General features: G+C 37.8%; 1 protein-coding gene across 1 annotated transcript in view; it reads right to left on the bottom strand.

Annotated features, from left to right (window-relative positions):
* The window catches only part of LOC117302912 (calcium/calmodulin-dependent protein kinase type 1-like), a 105,428-nt gene that overhangs the window by 78,602 nt on the left and 4,332 nt on the right, over positions 1-22,494 (bottom strand). The window contains exon 3 of the mRNA XM_033786895.1: positions 21,002-21,076. Coding sequence (XP_033642786.1) covers positions 21,002-21,076 — 75 coding nt within the window. The remainder of the gene's footprint in view (positions 1-21,001; positions 21,077-22,494) is intronic.

The raw sequence follows: 22,494 nt of genomic DNA on the forward strand, positions 1-22,494 counted from the left end.
ATTCTCAATACAACCAAAATGTTCCCATCTAACTGCAGCCAAAGTGGAATATCACCGACAACACAGCAAATCACTGTTGCTTATTTCGATTGCAACAACAAAAATAAGTCAAAAATTTACTCTTTCAAACATAATGTGCACAAACTCCCGGGCAAAACAATCACCACTAACCCCAAAATGCTGATTTTTTTCAAGGGTTGGTTTTACGTGTGTTTTATTGAAAACCAAAGGATTTAAATAAATTTGCTCTTCCATAAAGGCCATTCAACACCCCTTTAAATCTAGTCACTCCACAGTATCATGTCCATGGTTGAAATCTAATCCTAAATTTTAACTCTACAGCTCCTGGACGCCCCACATTGTACATGTAGTTACACTGTTATGTACATGTAGCTGTCAAAACCACTTCAGTATTGCCCACGAAACCAGCCTGCCAGATTCTCTAAATTGGTTAGCAGTTCAATTGAAGGGGGACGTGGGAGATTTTTTTTCATGAATAATAAAAGGTGGAATTAAGTCATACTTAATTATGTTAACGTGGATACAACATCTTCAGGGTCCTATTAAATAAGGTTACTTATAATCTCCCTTGGCAGAAAATAATAAGATATTTGTATTTGTCCAAATCATAACAACAACAAAACCAATAAGTGTAGCTTCTATTGTCTAACTAAATGTATCTACGAGAACACCTCTGGATCTGGATCTGGATAAATATGCTCAATGCTCTAATTAGAGCCAAACGAGAAAAGATGATGAAGAAATTTCAGTTTTAGATGTGGGAGGAAAACCCTAGAGAATTATTCCAGGGAAACCCCATGCAGTTAAGTAGACTGTTTTTGAAAACTTTGGTATGATTTGTTTTAAATCTAGAATGGTTTGCATGCTTGAAATAGTGGATAAAATAATTGCATGAGTTTGACTGTGCTAACAGATGTTTGCGAAGGAGCTTACAGAGCCTGGAATTCCTGCAGGCAGAATTTGTAAGACAACTTTATTGGAGATAACATAACATTTTAACATTTTATGCAAATTACATCGAATAATTTTTTAATGCAAACCTTGGTAGTATTGGAGATTTACAGTTTGTGTGTTGTATGCTTAGCATGGTGTCAAAATGAAATATCAATCATTGACTTTAACACAGATGTACGCCGTTCAACAAAATTGGAAAAACATCGGTATTAAAGGTTGTAAAAGGTTGAAGCTGAAACCTTTATTTCCTATGAAAAGAATGGGCTTTATAGCAGGGATGAGGTTAGTCTATTAACGCTCTATTCATAACTGGGGGGAAAAAAACATGATTGATCTAAAATAAACTATTGAACAATTTGAATGGCTTTATGAATTTTTGGAATGCAGTGAATGAACATCTTTAGTTTATGTCAATAAATGATCGTTACAATACAACGAGGGAGCTTTGTCAAGCCGCTGTCAGACGACTTTGAATTGTCTGAGTAATCTTATTACGACTCCAAACAGAACTACTTCTAAACAATTTGCCCTCCATGGAAAAACTATCCAGTCAAATTTGATCTGATGTACAGTGTGTTTTATCTATTTATTTCCTCTTTCCAGTACACCTCCTATTTCTACCCAGACCAGTAATAACGGGCGCCGAAATAAGATTACTGGCCGAGAATTGTATCCTAACAGCTCATGCCAAGAGCTAATAAATTCCTCCGTAATGAAATTGCTTTCTATTTGTGTGAAATGGCGGGAGATGCACATTCACAGAGAGTTGTGTACGGGTGAAGAAATTACACGACGTGTAGATCGCAGGGATAAAGAAGAAATTCTGAAGGGCTTTTTTATTACTTTTTTTTGGGGCTTTGCCCATCTTCCCTCTCGCTTCGTTGCGGGATGGATTTCACGTTTTGCAGATGGCTTTGGGTGGGGGGGGGGGAGATTCCCAAGTTCAGTACGCCGAAGCCTCCCGGTCCATGTACAAATATTTGAGCACTATGGGGACAATTCTACATAGAGTATACATTACCGTACAACCTTGGCATTTGAGAATTGCAATTCTGATGAAGAACCAGATTTCACACGCACCCATGTCAACATTTGCAACTGATGGCCAAGGTGATTTCGGACGGGGATTTAAGAATCATGAAATGACGTTTTCCTTTTTCACTCCTTCCTTGTTTCTACTTTAAAAGTATAAATCTCGAGTTGATGAAGATGTGACACTTCTCATAATATGCTGATAACAATTTAGCACAACCTTCATTTATTAAACTATCAGTTGATTTGTTTGTCACTTATGTTTTTATTATTTTTCATTATGGAAGAAAATTTCTGCCAATCAGTGACCTCAATATCTTCTTTTTATGATTTGTTGTTTGTATGTGCTTTTATTCATTGTTAGTAGGTGCTTGGGGAAATGATGTAACTTCGTTGATTATCTCGCAAAAAAAAACACTTTAAGAACAAAAACGTTCAACAGTTTCAAAAAAGCACAAGAAAATGCTAAGCTTTTTGCTTACAAGAAACAGGCAACCAGCTTTAACTCCAAAGTTTCCATACTGTTGTCACTGGTGTCCCGCTTACTTTTTGAATACCCCCCAAAAACTGCTAAGCACTATTTTCGGCTCAACAGCTTAGAGAAAACGAGTCCCGAGGTAATTTCTTAACGCTGCTCATGTACGTACCACAGAAAAAGCACTTGCATGTTCGGTGACCAATAAGTGTGTAGTCCTATCGAACGTAAACGAATTTACACAGTGGCAACGAAACTCCATGAAGTTAAGCACTGATGATATTGCACTGCTACATGTACATCCACAGTAACAGGATCCCTATGTCGATTAACTGAGCATAATGTCAAATGTGAACAGGGTCCCAATTCAGTGCGTGTGGTTAATTAATACTTGCACCCTATAGAATGATGTTCATTTGATCTTCGTGAACTTGGGATACGAAAGACAGTCCTCCGTGAGGCTGTTAATGTCACACTTCTGAGGTAGGGAATCTCGTTCTCCTCAAGGTATTACAGAGGAAAGGTTTCAGAGATGAAAGCTTGACTGGTTAAATGCCAAATTCTAAAACTTTCCACAGCTAGAAAACTCTGTATACTTTTTACACTGCATTGAACAAGTACATTTTTTGCAATCTGTAATAAGCAAAGATGATGGATATTTGTGAGGAACTCCACATTTTCGGAATGAAAGTAATCACATTTTGTTCAATTATACATGTTTGTGTATAGAGCATCTGTACCAATCATACACCCGTACTTTGGGGTTCATTAATCCTTAAGGCTTGTGAACCCCAGAGGACAAAATTAAGACCCGAGTGCATTTAGAAAGTAGGAATATCTGTACTTGGTGGCATTCACACTTGACAAATTCCCCAGGAAATACCTGGTAAAAATTTGGTTGAGCTTCTCACACTTTACTTGCTAACCTGAACACTCCTGCTTGGGATTGTTAAGTAAATTAAACAATGGGCAGGAATAAATAGGCCTGCGTATACTTCGTTTTTGAAAGGGGCAAGGGCACCAAGGTATTTTCTACTGGGGTAAAAGGCACTCTATGAGGAAATTGTAAACTTCTACTGGAGCATTTCAAGGGCACCAAGGCAATGACCCAGGGGCATGGAGGCAATCACCTTTGTTGCCCCCTGTGATCAGACCTGTAGCCAACCAGGTAAATTTTAGGGGGTTCAAATTCACCAGGAAATCTGCTGGGTGTTACTTCCGAAGATTTGGCTCTGTACTGTGAACAGGACTGAAAGGAGTTTATGCCAACTGACATTAATGGTGAAATGTCACACAGTATGAAAAGTCAACCATGCAATCAGTTTACAACCCATGAATGCAGTAAAAGGTTTTGGTTCATTAGCTTAAAATGACGATATGGAGGCTCAGAGAAAGAGAGAAGGGCGGGAGGGGGTGGTAGGAGGCTGGTGGTTAGTGACTGCACTAGCTTTCATGTTTATGTACTGTCGGAAAAGTGTAATGTGCATTGTGCATTGTGCATGGACCAAATAAACATTCTGGTGAGGTATACATTCCTACATTTTGTACCTAACCAAAAAAGCACATGATTTGCCGCCGAAGCAGTTTGCCAGTAACCTTTCATTATTCCCAATATAATCACCCATTATTAATTTCTCAGTTATATTACTGTACTTAGCCTATAAAGGAAAACTCCTCCAGCCAGCCAAATATCAACTGCTTATTAGCACAGCTTTACGATTGGCCCCTGGGGATAGATGTCTGGCTTCATTTGGCCCTACTCCAAAGAATAGGGGCCTTGTAAGAACTGTGGAGAGGCAAACAAAATACTCCCAGCCCAGGCGGCATAGAAGAGACAACATTTCATTAACGACTCGTACAAATTCCTGTGGAAATGATTGCAATGTATTTGGGAGTTTAATAAGTCAATGACAAAAAGAAAGAACCCCGCCGTCCCTGAAGCCGCGATGCAGATAGAGAGTAAAGGGAGCAGGTCTGGAGCAGGTGTAGGACTACATGTGTTGTGCTATTCTACAGGGGCTCATCTAGGTTTTGAAAAACTTGCAGTAACTAGCGTTTTCTCAAAGGGGAACTTAAACTTAAAGTGTCAGGGTAATTTTTTTCTGAGACAAAACACAATCCTCCATTAGGTGTTATAAACCTACATGGCTTAGAGATAATGATGATCGAAAACTCCCCCCTTCAAATAATTATAACTTGCTGAGGTGCAGATACTCAAATTAATTTAACCCCATTTCGTTTGTCTTCCTTTTTTTATCAGCACTTAATTAAATATTTTCATTACATTTTTTATCATCTCCTGTGCCTGCCCTCGTTTTGACAAGATTGTTGCATTGTTTATATCTAATAATTTTCAATTTGAAATTTACACATTGCCTGTATGTATATGAAGATGTGCACTAGGCCTATCTGGCATCTTTTATCTTGATGCATGTAACAAACCAATTTTTCCCTTTTGAGAACTAATAAAGAATGAAAGAACAAAATACTTGAAATACCCACTGGACCACTGCTGGCCAGAGTCTATCGATTTTCAGCCCTGGGCCAGTGACCAACCGCACAGCTGAACACATTCTGCAGTGCATTGCACTTTCAAGATATCAATAGACCTTCTGGGCCCAATTTTATGGCTCTGCTTATACCGCCGAGTTCTGCGCTTACCATGACCATTCTTCAATTGCAAGGTAAGCGCAGAATTTCATGTAGAGTACACAAGTGCACATGCCAAAATTCCCTGCAAGTCCCCCGTCTTTCTCATGCATCTGAGAGGGTGTTTTTTCTTTCTTTATTTTCTTGCAACTTCAATGAACAGTTGAACCCAAATATTAAGGCATCTGAAAGTGCACAAATTGTGCAGCAGGGTTGTTTTTTTTGTATTTTTCCTAATTTTCTTGCAACTTTGATGATCAATTGAACCCAAATTTGACAGCTACCCAAATTTTCCAGTTCCTTTAAAGCTATTATACACTTTCGGAACAGAAACAAAAAAAAGAGTTCACAGATTTACAAATAACTTACAGGGTTTACAGAAGGTAATGGTAAAAGACTTCTCTTGAAATATTATGCCATGAAATGCTTTACTTTTTGAGAAAACATTAAAACAATTATCAATTCTCGACATCGAGAATTTAAGTAAACACATGTCATGACACGGCGAAACGTGCGGAAACAAGGGTGGGTTTTCCCGTTATTTTCTCCCGACCCCGATGACCGATTGAGCCTAATATTTCACAGGTTTGTTATTTTATATATAAGTTGTGATACACGAAGTGTGGGCCTTGGACAACACTGTTTACCGAAAGTGTCAACTGGCTTTAAGCAATGCAGTAAACAAATGGTAATGTCATCAGCTCAGGTGTCTACACGTATATTCCAAACCTCAAAACAAAATATTTATATAGTATCATTTTGGCCCTTTGAAAATATTTTTGGACGAGTGAAAGTTTTGAGCTACACAAGTGAAGATTTTAAAATTCAAGCCCTTTGGCGACAACACAAGTAAAGAATACACTTTGTAAATTCTACAACAATAAAACAGAAAGGACTACCAAATCAACAAAATGTGTACGTGCAGTTTTCAGTATTGTCGAGTTATAATTACTGGAGGGACAGAAAATACATGTGGACTTCTACAGTAATGAGGCGTGCCCTGCAGCAACTTGTGTTAGCAACCACTTCATGCGTACACAATTGCAGTGTTCATGAGTTTCATTAGAGAATGGAGAAACACACCTTGGATGCTGCAACAACGTAACCTTGAGCTGGCTCATTACAGCCACTGGCATAAAACTGGTGGAAAATTGGTCAGGGATTTGATTAGCAATACTGCCATTATACATGTACATGTATAAGACATAATACAGTACGCAATGCAAAGGGTTTGACCCAGAGACAAGCTACGTACACATGTAGTGTGAACAGTTTTAGCTTAAATCAAGTCTGCTGCCTTTCAACAGGTAGGCTATTTGGTTTCTTGTTGAGCACTTCTTTTTGAATGGACAATCCGAGGTTTACATAGCAATAACGCCAGGAGAATTTTTGACCTGTCCTCAGAAGTTATCCCCCTTAGTAAAGTAAAACTGGCATTAGGACAGTGGACCACGATCAAGGAAGAACCCTAGGTTTGTTCACAGTTACATGTAACAAAAATGTAGTGCTTTACTTGCCAATCAAGGCTCAAAACTTCCAGCTGAGAACAAGTATTTGGGGTGGGGGGGGGGGTTTCATACCCCTACATGTACAGTCCCCTGCAGTCGATTTCACCAAACTAAGGGAATCAATGTGTGGTGAAGAGGTTTGCAACTAGTGGTTTAATCCCAACCAGGCCTGGTTCTTGATAATTTTACCGAGACAAAGTCGAGGTAAATTATAAAGAACCAGGCCTCTGCGGGTTTAAACCACTAGTTGAAAACCGATTCAACACACTTTGATTCCCATTCATAAATACCTTTTCGGTCAAAAACGTCATCACTTTTTGGTCAAAAATTCTAATTGTTAAATGATATCTTTCAACACAACACCCCTCCAGCTATGAAATGGTAAAGCCCTCCGCCGCCCTCAGGCAAACAACTCCTTATAAGGGAATGCTGTGCGCGTCGCGCGTATCGCGTGATGTGGCACAACTGTTTCAGCCGTTGCTCTCGACCAATAGGAATGAAGAAACTGTCTTTATAAGAACAGGTGCAAGGTCGCGTGTCACGCCCATGAATTAACACTTTTTACCGGTCATAAACAAAGGTTTATACACACCCACGTGACGCGCTCCCCACCAATAGGAATAGTGAAACTGTCTAAAGTATTTATGAATCTAGGATTAATCCTAACTCGAGTTAGGACGAGTAAACAGTCCTATCTTAGGATGGGTTCAAAGCTTTCTACTTGTTTGGATACAAAACTCAACTCATCCTAAGTCCTAAGATTAATCCTAAGTTAGGCAGAGTTTGGTGAAATTGACGGCTGGTCCCTTACACACAACCAAGGTGGCTACACCCCAGTGTGGGTGGCTACATATATGTACATCCCCTGGTGGCTCACCCCTGCCCACTCTTTTACTAAACTCTGCAGTTCTGTGGAAATTACGAACAGCCTCGAACCAACCCTGCACACGTACATCATGTACTTCTTTAACACTTGTGCAACTGCAAGGATTTTCTTACAATTTATTGGTTCAATTTGCCATACCTAGTCAATGCTAATTAAGGGTACGTCCGCAACAGAGGTGGGCCGGAACTAAATTCTAGTGTGCATGGAACGTGCCTGTTCGATATATTTTCAATGATTATGTTTAGCTAGTAATCACTGAATTTGCCGCAAAATCTAATTCTGAAATCTAGGGGAGTCATTTATGCCTCCTAATGAAGGAAGGGTTTGGGGGAAGTGGTGATGAGGTATGAGGTCTAAATAAGGAAAGACATTGTATCATACCTCTGGCCATGAAATTATTATTGATCAAGTTTTCCTCACTCGGAAAGTGGGTCGGTACTACAGTGTACAACAGACCGAAATATTCTTGGAGTGTTGTACAACAGCATGAAGCTGGCATATTCTGTCCATATTAAAACCCCAGTTCTGCTGAGATCCAGAATCCTTTAAAGGGATATGGGCTTTTATGGTGAGATATGTCCCCAGAAAACGAAGAAAGTTCAATAAAGGCATTACCAAAGGGGTGGAATGACCAGTTTAAACAAATTCATCCTCTGTCGTTTTTTATTTTATTTTTTATGTCATGCAAATATCTTACCGCTTCTCCTTTCTAAGCTACTCAAAAACAGCGCTGAAAATCACCAGTACAGTAGCAAAATATGATCAGCATAAATACAAAGTATCACCATGATAGAATTAGCCTACCAAAGAGAGGCCCAGACAAAGAAGCATAAGTGAAACTAAATACGTTTTGTTTTTCTTTCGACTAGATTGTTTTGAGAATCAATACTAGCTTGTCACCCAGACAGAGAAGGGGGAATAACAGCAACTTGCAAATTGAGCCATTTGATCGGGCCACTTAAAGGCAGTGGACACTATTGGTAATTACTCAAATTAATTATTAGCATAATACCTTTCTTGGTGACGAGTAATGGGGAGAGGCTGATGGTATAAAACATTGTGAGAAACGGCTCCCTCTGAAGTGCCTTAGTTTTCGAGAAAGAAGTAATTTTCCACGAATTTGATTTCGAGACCTCAGATTTAGAACTTGTGGTCTCGAAATCAACCATCTAAACGCACACAACTTCGTGTGACAAGGGTGTTTTTTTCTTTCATTATTATCTTGCAAGTGCGATGACCGATTGAGCTCAAATTTTCACAGGTTTGTTATTTTATGCACATGTTCAGATACACCAACTGTGAAGGCTAGTCTTTGACAATTACCAATAGTGTCCACTGCCTTTAAGCATGAAGAGGAGGAAAATGCAAAACTTGAAATAACATATATTGAAAGACGATCTTGTTTCTGCATGGAAGGGGTGTTTGGGGAGAGGGGTAGCTATGGTAACACACCGATGGACTAGTTTAGGAGTTCATTAGACGACAAATGGGCAGCGTTTATGGTGTATGATGTAACTTAAACAATTCTTAGATGTTGTTTTATTTGATTCTTTAAGGACTTCTTAAATGTTAAGTGCATGCATGTAGAACAGTCAGGGTTGGATTCAGTGTTCAGTAAGCACTAGGCACAAGAGTCCTAAGACCCTAGGCAATACGAAATTCTGCCGTTCAGGGCCCGTTTGCTTTTCATTAAACAGAAGACTATACGCACTGTGTTTCTGTGGCACAGTGCCATGAAACTTGGCAGTATTTCAGCTTCCAATTTTCCCTACAAAAAAAAAAAAAAAAAATGCACTGTGCTGCATGTTTCCACCATGAGCAATAAACCGCATCTGCATTAAACAGCCAACTATTCAAATGCAAGCAAAAAATGTGCCATTTTCATTTCTATGACCACAAATCATTTTGAAGATTCTTTGGAATAACACAAAAGAACATTTCGTAAAAGTACTACACATGTATGATGTAGGTGCATGATCACAATACTCTTTATTTGCACTTAAAAGCAAATGCTAATATGCAATTTGAAAGGTCAATTCTTATAAGCTTGTGTAGGCTCTACACGTTGTGTGTGTTTGAGGCCATTTATTTTTGGAGTCAGCTCGCTTATAAAACTCGTATAGTACATCAAACAAACAAGACTAACAAGATTTTAGAAAGACCTTTGCAAAATGTCACTGCATACCTAATCTGATTGATGGAACCTTTAGCACAATAATTAACCCACCACACTTTCTTTCGTCTTTCCAATCTCACAAATGACTGAATTCTAATGACCAATGTACAGACATTTAAGGACTTAGTGTTGAACCAACAACATGAAAGTTTCAAAAATTAGGTAACTAAAGGTTTATAATAGACTGTGCAAGTCTCACGAGAAATTGAAATTCCGGGACCATTGTGGTCCAAACCTTATGGAGTCTTACGTTGGGGAGATTATGTTTCGGCCATTATTTTAGTTTAGCGTACATTGTGACCATAAAAATTACATGTTGAAAAGGTAATACTAATTAACAACATATATAAAAGTAAACATAAATTCAACAAAACAGCGGAGAAAAACAGATATTTAAACTTGACCTCAGGTCAAGTTACTTGAAACAAATAAAGAATTTGTGCCCATCTCCGATTACGAAACTTAAGCAGAAGCTTGTTTTGGTAGTGCGGGTTGGAAAGCCTTTTCCTCTTTAAACTGCGTCACGCGTTAATCTAAGCCCTCGCGACCATCGTGCGTCCACGTATAAACCAGCTTTTAGTAGTTTCACATTCGGCGTAGATATACAACGGGGGTTTCAAAAAATTAAGATCAAATAAACATCCTAGTCCCAGAGTTTTACTTTGTCTATACATAAACTAAAACCCTATTAATGTATGCTTGTTTTAAAAGCTAAAACTAATTTAAACAAGCTGTAATGATTTTTTTGGGGGTTCAGATTCGACATGAAGAATAATTTAAAGCAAAGATTTGATTTCATAAAAAAAATAAGTTCTTCGTTTGTGGTGTTTTCTCGCTCTGGTGAGCGCGAGACTTGCACAGTCTATTACAATCAGCATGTTAAATCACAGGAAATATATACTCTAAAGGTTTACGTGTACATATTTTCATACTTTAAGTAAACAAAGTAGTTTCTGGCTTTTAATTTCTGGTCTTATTCATAAAGAGCAAACCACGGGGGCACAGGGGCACTTCGCACTTTATTTGACTAATAGGTGGCAAAAGTTAGAGCAAACCAGTTGCACATAATTAGACTTCAAGAAAACTAAATAATTGAACAGACTTGTGGTTCTTAGAAAGACTAATGTGATAACATCATTTGCTTAACAAAAAAAGGTGTATTGTAAGATGCTACAACTACGTGTATACTCCCCACTCCCAAAACAAACTTTAACATTTCTATTTGTTTCAATTATTTAAGGTCCATCGCCTTAATTCCTTCCACTGAGGAAATCCACTAAGGAAATCCATTCTTTTTCTGTTATTACAGATTTTACGGCAATCCTCACATCTGATTTTGTATTCAGCTATAAGCCTCACTAGATCTGAGAGCGGAAATGGCACAGAAGAAACACTGAGAAACTATCAAGATATATATCAAGGAATATGGTTTATACCTCCAGGGGACAGATGCCAGTGATAGTCAATAAGTACACTTGAGCCACATGTCCAACCCTGCCCCTAGGACAAACACGATTGTCCAGCAGAGCCGCTTCGACCAATGACCATCAAGTGGTCACTCAAGTCCGTTTTAAAAGAAATCTTGTTTGCCTCAACTCCACGGAGGTCCCCACCTAACTATTCTTATTTGCTTAACTTTGCAGAGAGCATCTACTCTCCAAGACTGAAAAAGATAGTTCTGAAAAGTCAGTTAAGATAACAAGCAAGGAGGATCTGAGATGTACATTGTGTACAAAAGTGATAAAGACAGAAGGTAGCTAATGCAAACAGGTCTGACAATGCAGATGTACATTTACTTTATGGACCACATTTGTTAGCCTAGCTGTGTACACAATGGTTACCCAGCCCATGGTCAACAACTTATAATAAAACCGACAAGCAACTTTAATATTGCACAAAAAATACAAAAGCTCCTAATGTACTTGTTTTTTCGTTGTATGCCAGTTTTCAAATTAACAGAGTAAAATAAACAACTACATGTAGCTAATCAGCTGAGAAGTTGCATGCCAATGTTAGGTTCCATGGATACAGGTAGAAGCAACCACCAAAGAAAAGGACGCAAACCTTCATTTTCAGACTGCCATTGTGTGTAAAGATCAACTCTTCTCATTTCTTAATTAAACACTCCAGACATCTCCATTCATTTGTCGAGCGCAATTCTTGAGGGCTTCGTGAGTGTCTATAGAATTAAATTAAGGATTACTTCTTCTTTCAAATTCCGTGTTTTATTCAAATGTCACACTTATTGGACCAATTTATAAAAGTAACAGTTGGATAAGTTTTGAGATGTGTCTCCTTTCTTCATATCAAACATTGATAAGACTCAGACAGCATGCAATCCCCATTAAAGCCATTGGACACTTTCGGTAAACAGTATTGTCCAAAGGCCCACACTTCATGTATCATAACTTATATATAAAATAACAAACCTGTGAAAATTTAGGCTCAATCGGTCATTGGAGTCGGGAGAAAATAACAGGAAAACCCTTGTTTCCGCACGTTTCGCTGTGTCATGACATGTGTTTACTATAATCCGTAATTCTCGACGTCGACGTTGATATTTGTTTTAATGTTTTCTCAAAAAGTAAAACATTTCAAGAGAAGTCTTTTACCATTACCTCCTGTAAACCCTGAAAGTTATTTGTAAATCTGCGTACTTTTTTTTTTTTTTTTTTCTGTTCCTAAAGTGTATAATGGCTTTAAACAAAAGATGTTTAAAATGTTTTCTTCCATCAGTCCTTGTAATAATTGTGGCTGCAGGAAGTCCAGACTCTGTGGCTCTTTATTGTGGTGTAACAGGTTACCTTGATTATAGGTATTTTAATTAGGTTTCTCTGGAGGTTGAGAAGGATGTTACATAACTTGTTGGTAAACGTGTTACATATGTACATGTGTTACATCATTTGAATGTGTTTCTTGTACAGGTACCTGTCCTTCCTGATTACTACATAATCTTTGATTTACTTTTGTTTCATTACACGGGTACCTGAACCTCCCAGGGTACTTGATTACGAAAAGTCACACTAAGTACCTTCCTAATGTTTAAAGAGTCAGCTGCTTTCTTTACCAGTTGTATTGAATTCCCAGGGTAGGCTATGCAAAACTTATTTTTTTAAATAACATGCAATTAACCATTAACTCTCGTAATAGGCGTGTTTTCTTCTTCTTTTTTTTTTTTTTTTTTTTTTTTAGGCGATTTTAAAGCTTCATCAGGAGATACGTACTAGTATAGAGAAGGGACCACAAGGACAACTTTTTTTCTATGATATTACAGTGTACTATGTAGATAAGTGCTCTCGTTCTTGCATGATGCTTTTAAATATTTTTCATTATCATCTTTATTACACGATGCTATTTGCAGAATTGAAATTGGCATCTTGTGCTAGTGGTAATACATAGACCTAACACACAAAATAATATTGACTGCATATATGAGTGTATAGTCGCAAAATATTATCACAAGGTGAAATCTATTCTATTCAAAATGGCAAAAGGTGAAAGGGAATCAAAACGAACAATAAATTTACTTAAAACATTTTGTTTATTATAGTTTGGATTTTGAGGGCTCTAACCGGTGGAAATTTTAATTTGTGGACGAGTAAAGTCACTCTTAATAGGCCTAAGCAACCAGTTTGAAGTATGTATGCACTTAAGAACTGTATGGTGTATATCAAAACAAACAGTTGTTATGTGTACTTAACTGCCAATCTGCACCCATCATTCAATGTGTTTTAAAAGCTATTTAAGAAGAGTAGCTTAGGTTTTGATTCGCCTTCTTTTCAAAAGTACTGTCTGTAGAAGGTGTGATTGTGTCACACAGAGTGTTGCTAAGAGCATTTTAAATGGTTTTGAGTTACTGCTGGCCTAAGTCTACAGAGGTTGGGATGCCACTGCTAGTACCAGACTTCAAATCAAATTGGCATTGGTGTCCTTTGTAAGTTTCAATAGAAATGTACTTTCTTTAAGTGCACTTTCAACCAAATGAAATGCCATTCAAACAGAACCAAACGATTTCTTTCAGATGAGCATGTCAACAAAATGAATGTGATCAAAATTAGTTGCACACCACAAACAGATACACATCATACTGTAAATTGTATGATGAAAATTACAAATTTACAAGGAAAAAATTGTTGTCACTGGTCAAGAATATCCTACACATTTGTGTCCCCTTTCATTTTTGTAATCATAACATCCATTCCCACTCCCTCACAAAACCTCCAACAGACAAGCTGTTGAATGTCAGTATTACAATTAGCTTTTCAGCGTGCATCAACCCATCCTGAACAAATGTAGTATAATGTGTGCGTAGTTGGGGGGGCATTGGGGAAGAGACAATTTTAAATTAACACACTACTTATCATGTCCACAAAGGGAATTGATTTGATATATAAACATGTAAATTAACTCAATTTTAAGGTAATTTTTGGTGAATGTTATTGGTGGTTTTGTTCACTCTTTAGTGGTTGAATGATGTACATGTAGTACAACTGTAAATATTTGTTTAATTTTCTTAGTTTGTTCCTCTGCTTTCTGTCTGAAGCAATCAGGGAGAGACCTCTTGTATGAGCATTACACAAAATCCTTTTATAGTGCCAATATTCATGTAGGTCTGCTACATTTAAAAACACTGGCCTGCTACATTTAAAAACACTGGACACTATTGGTAATTGTCAAAGACCACTCTTCTCACTCGGTGTATCTCAACATAAAGCATAGAATAACCTGTAAAAATTTGAGCTCAGTTGGTCGTCGAAACTGCGAGATAATAATGAAAGAAAAAAACACCCTTGTCACACAAAGTTATGTGGTTTCAGATGCTTGATTTAGAGACCTCAAAATCTAATTCTGAGGTCTCTAAATCAAATTCATGGAAAATTACTTCTTTCTCAAAAACTATGTTACTTGAGGGAGTCATTTCTCTCAATGTTTTATACTACTTATCAACAGCTCTCCATTGCTCGTTACCAAGTAGTTTCTATGCTAATTACCAAACATGTACAGTGCAGATTGTGGTGATTGTACACAATTGTCTAGATCATTCCTTGATGTACATGTACATGTAGGCCTACAGCATACAATGAACACCTTTGATATCCAGACTTGACTGATGCCATCATATTCACACCACAGAGGATGTATACACTAAAGATGCAGTACTCTGATGACAGGAACCAGCCTAAGGGGATCACAGCTACTGGCTGTGTATTACCCATGACAATATCCTAGCAGGTGTTTTAGGGATGTTGTTTTTTGTCCAATCCCAAGGCAATCACTTCTATTTGTAATGGCAATTTAGTGTCTTCTTTTGGGTTTCCCAAAAGACAAGGAAGACGTGAATGCCTCAACTACAGGTATCAAGAGCCTGTTGTTGATTTTCTCTGAAGAAGTGATAGGAATATTTTGAAAAGATTACAAGGGGTTTGGTGGAAGCGTTTTAACTTTATGCTATGAAATGTTGATAGACTTGTGGGCGAGTGTTTGTTGTACAATACTAAATAATTTTAGTAGGCTTTGGTAGTCAATCACATGCTGATACTTGTGATTTTTTCTTGCTCAGTGATGTTCGGCCATATAATGGTCTAATGACATATTGATATAATTGTGAACTTTTAGGTTCACAATTATATGAAACACTGACCCTTAACCCTTTAAAGGCAGTGGACACTATTGGTAATTACTCAAAATAATTATCATCATAAAACTTTTCTTGATTACGAGAAATGGGGAGAGGTTGATGGTATAAAACATTGTGAGAAACGGCTCCCTCTGAAGTGCCATAGTTTTCGAGAAAGAAGTCATTTTCAACGAATTTGATTTCGAGACCTCAGATTTAGAACTTGAGGTCTCGAAATCAACCATCTAAACGCACACAACTTCGTGAGACTAAGGTGTTTTCTTCTTTCATTATTATCTCGCAACTTTGATGACCGATTGTGCTAAAATTTTCACAGGTTTGTTATTTTATGCATATGTTGAGATACACCAACTGTGAAGGCTAGTCTTTGACAATTACCAATAGTGTCCACTGCCTTTAAATGCAAACTGCATGTTTTGTTTTACTCTGTTTGGTGCATCCACTACAATCAAGAGCACAATTTGTCAGGATGTTGATTATTGGTAAATTGTAACAGCCTAGAAGAATCCTAGTTAATCTCTCCAAAGTTACTGCTATTTGTAATAAAAACCGCCAAACGTGAATTTTCGAGGGTTGCTTAAATACCTCCAGCATCGTTTTAAAAACTGGAGTGTCTGTTGTCATTACAAAGAATGCATGCAATATATCGTAAATTCACGCTGTGGGACTTGAGGGATGGTAAATGAAGGCCAATGCTACAGCACACATTCTACATCAACGACAGCGCTTTGACCACAGATCAATTGGCAGATCAATAAAAAACACAGCCGAAGTTTCACATCATTTGTTTTCATTCTGACTTGTGAGTTTACCTTCGTTTTTATATAATATAGTTAATTTACATGCTGTTGAGTACAAATGGGCAGGATATTTGGTCCTTGAAATGTAGGAATATTTATGGAGTACAAAGGCTGACCTACATGAACACATGGCGTAGGCTTTATAGACATTTCAGGGTTTATCACTTTCCGATTTGTCCAAGGGCAAAACACAAGGAAAACAGACTTGAGTAGGAAGTATACATGTATCATGCCCGAGTACAAAGCGGTATATTCAGAAGATCAATTGAATGACCAACAGACAATGTTACTTGCTCTACAAAAAAGGATCAGATTTCATTGAGCTAGTTTTACAATAGAAAATAATACCCAATACATTTATTTGCTCAGAGAAAAAGAAGAGATCCTTAGTACAAGTACATTTGACAGAACTTCACGACCAATTTCCACTTTCAGGCAAAATTGCTTGTGCTTTGCAGTTTCGATGCTAAGGGAATTACAAAAGCTATACCTTTAGAACTATGCACATGATGGCATTTGAGCAGGCTGCCATTTGCTAAAGGTCAAAAGAAGGCTACTCATTGGTCTATCCTATGCGCCGAGAATAGTTGTGCATCTTCAATTGTTTCATAGTTGTCTTACCTCTAAAATGGCGACATGAAGACGTCAATGCAAGGTCTACTGGTTTCAGTAATTTTGTCTTTGTTCAATCACAAATCGTTTAAAACTTAACCAGCCAGTTTCCCTTGTGGTTTATCTATAAAAACATCATTTTATTCAGAGATCATACTTTTACTCGACACGTCGGGTGCATGCAAGTACATAGGCAGGCCGCGCTTGTCTGTTTCCAGTTGTGCGCGTGCGTAGTATTGTGTTGACCCACATGTTGAATATGTATGTGAGGTCACATAACTCAAACATGCACACGGACCAAGACGTTTCTCTGGGGCGGTGAGTGGACTTAAATAAGTCAGGTGAGTCGGTGCGCGCGCTGTCGGTGAATTGGCCGCGGTGTGCGTGAAAAGGGAACGAGAAACGTCTTGCAGCAAGACTAGTACCTGGGTAGAAAAGATTATTAAAAAATTGTCAGTTAAACCAGTGGGAGGAAACACCTTAACCCTCCTACTATTATTGTGTTTCTCAACACATTACACAAACCCATACCTCACTATACCACAACCGTTGCACTTGAGATAGACAAGAGCCATTGCCCAAAGTGTTCAACTGGTCAACTGGACAAGCCACTAGCAGTCGGGTTTGCCCTTAACATTTTTCAGTGACTAGACAGCAGGGCCAGTAAGCTTTTCATTTCACTGATTTGTCAGTATTTGCACAATTTTTGTTTTTCTCCAATATTCATAATAAAATAGAAATGCTGTCCAACACTGAACTTGCCAGCTGGACCACTTTGAGAGAATTCTGACTGGTCTTTCTGACATATGACCAGCAGCCGCTGCCTATGGCAGTACATGTACATGTACATGTAGCTGTGCTCAATTGCAGTTGAATCTGGGCCACTCACTGTAGGATGACAAGGTTCTCAACCTTGGTCCATTTTTACAGTGGCAAGAGCGCTTTTCTAAAGAGGTTCAGCTTGCATCTTCAGAGTACATAATCAAGTCCTGACTCTTATTTCTGCTTTTGTGTGTCTTTGTTTTACTATTCTCTTATAATATAACAATGTTTCTGCTACAGAGGCAAGGTGGAGTGTCGACTGTGCATGCACAATATGTACATGTGCCATTAAAAATAAAATTCAAGGGTTTGAAATATTCAAAAATAACCATTTCTGCACCTGATCTTTAATGCAAACAGTCAGACTCCAATTGAAAAGATAAAATCCAAAAGAGTTGCAAATGTACGTAAGTATAGGCCGAGGTTGGCCTAAAATGCCAACAATGAAATTAGAAACAAACATGATTAAATCAGGGACCAGTGGAAAGAGGGGAGGATTTGATTTGATTATAATCTCTCTCTCTCTCTCTCCATGCCATCCCCAAGTGTCGTCATTCAAGGGCACTTTCCTCCCACCGAGAGTAAAGAACATCAATATTCTCTTTTGTGGCTCTTTTTGATTGTATCATTTTACTGACTCTGCGGTGTTGGCGTGTGCCTGGTCTAGCATTCGCGTCTACACGTTAACAATGCTTCAAATATAGTCAATGATTCCTGTCAATTATGTGAGAAGTTTGTATGCACGCCTGAAAGGCTAGATTTCCAAGGTGTTGCCTTAAAGATGGTGTACTGCATCTTGATGAAATAGCTTGCACGTGTACATGACTCACATGTTTGTTTGATTGTAAAATGTTGCACATCATCTTGATTAAATGAACTTTATATCAAGATATGGCACAACATTTTATTCCCATGACCCTCTCAACAAGCGTTGCACAAAGTTAAAACATCCATTGCTTTTCATTTGGAAAGAGAGTATAAATTACACGATAATGAATTTTAAACTTGATCGTGGCTCATTTAAGTTCAACAGTTCATCATCGTGTACTACATGTACATGTAATGTACAATCAAATTGTATTGATGTAACCTCAACTACAGAGGGCTATATTGCGGTTCAACTGCTATAGCTTTGTACACCCCTGCTCTGAATTCGACCACAAATTTCCCTTCAAAATAATTTGACCAGACCAAATGTTTTCCAGCTGAAAAGGTTATTGCCTCAGCATGGGATTTCATTTGGTAAAATTAGAATACATTATAAACAATCTGAAATCATTCATTTATTAATGTAGTTTTAATGACCACAACATGTATGCACAGAAACAATGCAAGTAATTCCCATGTCATATGTTTACCTCAAAGTCTCCATTCAATCTCTAATATGACATTCAAATTAATAAAAATAATATAATTAAATTTGCCCCAAAGGCAAATACATTTACATGCATCGGCAGACTGTACTTTCAAGTACTTGTGTTATCCGCTAATTTCTCTTGCCTTCACAGACTGCCTTAAAGAATATCGAGTAAGTACAATTTCCAATTCAAAGCAGTCTTGAGTGGGAGTAATCGGAGCCAACGTCGGCAGGGAAGGGAAAGTCATCCGATTACAACTAAACGCTCCATTGAAAGAACAAAAATGCAACAACTGATTAGTTGGGCAGGGGGCAATGAAACACACAATATAAGAAATGCTAAATTTGTGTCTGTGTGAAGGTGCTTTCAACACTGCATTTTCTTGCATCAAAACGCAGTTTAACTTATTTGGACTGCTTGTATGTTTTTTTCTTGTCTCAGTGGCCAAAAGAAAATGCTAATAAGAATAATGAAAACAAACAAAATACAGTTTATATTATTTTATTTACATAAATCTGATTCAAATTCAAACATATCCTCAGAGATAAAACATACTGCGATTTAAAATGCTGCCCAACAGTAAACACAGCAACAACAATGTTTTGCATTGTATTGTCATTGGATGTGTACATATTTGAGCTTCCCAAAGTTTTAGTAAACAATATCCCAAAAAACTCCAGTGAAATTGTATTTCTACATAACTACCATTCACTGTTTTTAAGTTCGCAGTTCGGGGGGCGATGCAGGAATTAGGGACTGAATTAGGGACTGATGATACAGGTAAATTATGTCATAAAAGTTTGTTAATTTTTTTGTTTATTATTGGGGGGGGGGGGGGTGAGATGAAAGGCACAAAAACATAAATATATTACCATTTAAAATGCCCAAGATTGCCAAGTGGGGGTAGTGAAAGACAGTATACAGTAAGAATTGTGTAATATATAATGTTCACTAAGGGCCTACTACACACAAAAAGGATGCAACACAGGCTACTGCACCATCTGTTGTGTGTAACCTTGTTTGATATTAATTGCAACTGGTGAGTATGTGCTCAAGAGACTGTTGCTCAAACTCTCCTCTTTTTCTTTCTTTAATACTCCCAAACGGAATAAGTCATACACCCACAGCGCCATACACCAAGGATGAAGATATTCTTAGGCTGGACTCATCGTTTGCCTTAAAGCAATGATGATAACCACTACTGAACAGCAGTCCCTAGATTAGATTGTGAGGGTCGGTTGCGTCGACTAACACAAGAATGAGATTTCTAAAGTCTTTACAGCAGATCTCTCTTGATGCCTTTCAATACGCATGGGCTTGAAAAAGCTTTAAAATCAAGTTTGTCACTAAGAAGAAGCTTAGAAGTTCTTATAATATGTCTTTAATGGCGCAAAAGGGAATTTTGCACATGTTGCAATGGCATAGCTGAGAAACCAAAAAGAAGTAAATCATCTGATCATCTGAAAAGGCTCCATGCTGGATTGATGCCTTGTACAATGAATAATGTATAACTTATTTCTCCCAGAACAATAAGCTGTATCAAATTGTGTATCAGAGTATCAGAGCATTCAAGTACCAAGTACCAAATGAGAACTTAATAATAAAGTAATAATAATTTGGGGGGCTAATCATCCTTACTCGCAGCTAAGAGCTAAATTGCGAAGGATGCGGCTATAACATTTTCGAGAAGTAGGCATGCATGCCAGGGCACCTTTGGCTGCCAGCCACATCAACCCATTATGACCACATGACCACGGAGCACAGCCAAAGATCGAAAGTGTTTGATTTTCCCTGAGGGAGAAAAACCGGAGGGTCTGGATAACCCTCATTGTCAGAGATGCAACACACAACTCAACTCACATATATGGCCCTGGCCGGGAATCGAACCGGGGTCACCTTGGTGAGAGGCAAACGCTTTACCACCAAGCCAACCATGCCACCCAACAAATACTGGATAAAACTCAGCCAACATTTTTGTTCATGTTACACTGAATGTTACACGTCATACAATGTTTCTTAAAATAGTACTCTTTGCATTCAAACATTTCTGTTGTTTATATAAATACTTACAGTTCAATGACGAGATAGACGTGTGTTTTGTTTTCAAATATCTCAAACAGCCGCACAATGTTTGAATGCTTGATCCTGCAAAGAGAGAGAGAGAGAGAGAAAATAAAAATAAAAATAAGAGCATATTGTACTGCTGTTATTGTTTTGATTATTGTTGTTGTTGTTGTTGTTGTTTTTGTTGTTGTTGTTGTTGATTGCAATTACCTCCGAGCTCCTCATAATTGCTTTGATGCAAGTAATATTTAGCTTTCAAACGCAACCTCAAAACTTATTTATTCTAGTATATTATATTTGCTATTGTTTTTGAGTGTAAAGCACATCGATAATTTTTTCGGGGAATTGCGCTATAAAAGAGCTGGTTTTGTTATTTATATTTTACACCATGTAATTGTACAGGTGCCTTGTACATTAAGAAAAAGCATTGCTCTTTTATTTGCACTGTTCTCAATGTACATTAAATGCAGGCTTGATACTTCACAGAGGCAAAGAAAGTGATTGCCTCCTTGCCCCCTTGTAGAAATTTACAATTTCCCTATAGGGTGTCCTTTACCAAGGAGAAAATGCCTGGGTGCCCTTGCCCTTTCAAAAACGAAACATACACAGTCCTGTAAATCATTTATCAATGAGAATAAAAGGGTAGCAACACAAAGTCTCAAACAAAAGTTTAAAACCTTGCAGGATCGTGGCCAAGCCATAAAGGATCTTGTCTTTGGCTTGGTCCCTATCCCACGGCCACGACCTCGTCTCGAGTCCTAACTCTTTTATTTCACTGTTTGTAAACTTGTAAGTAAACTTTCACAACCCAGCATCTACAATAATATCAAGCCTTAACTTTAACTGCTGGCCAGAAACATGTACTGACTTAGAAAAAAAATGCATGCACTGGCAGTGACAAGTCTCGTTGTGCACTATTAAATGGAATGTCTCGAACAACAATAAACGAAGAGATTTGGCGTTGCAATGACATTCGAAATGGGTCAAGTGTATAACACGGTCTCCTCTGTTACCCGACATGCATTCACACAGGGACTTACAAATGCCACACGTTTTTTTACTCAACGTCGTGCATACACAAATTTCAACGGTCGTAATGCTATCGCATGCCAAGCTATTAAAGGGATATCAACGAGTGATTCAAAGGGTGTCAAAAAATTGGGCAACCATTAGTTAGTAAAATCAATTACCCTTGTGGTTTATAATATTAAAATCAATTTTGGTTAAAAAAATCCAGGTCAATCCTATTGTTTTTGTATACCTGTACATTTTGTATACGTACAAATGGGTTGTCAGTTATAAAAAAACGAATTGACAACTTTGCAAGATTGAAATTTAAAATGGCAACCAGAAACATACAAAGCACTGTACAACATAAGATAAGACATTTGTTGGCTAGAATTTAAAAAAATTAAACGTGCACGAACCAGAACTCAAAAATGTTTGGGAAAACCGCAAGACTGCAGGGCTTGCACATGACCATATAAAAATATTTACTG

This window comes from Asterias rubens, chromosome 2 (genome assembly GCF_902459465.1).
Source record: "Asterias rubens chromosome 2, eAstRub1.3, whole genome shotgun sequence".
NCBI lineage: Eukaryota > Metazoa > Echinodermata > Asteroidea > Forcipulatida > Asteriidae > Asterias > Asterias rubens.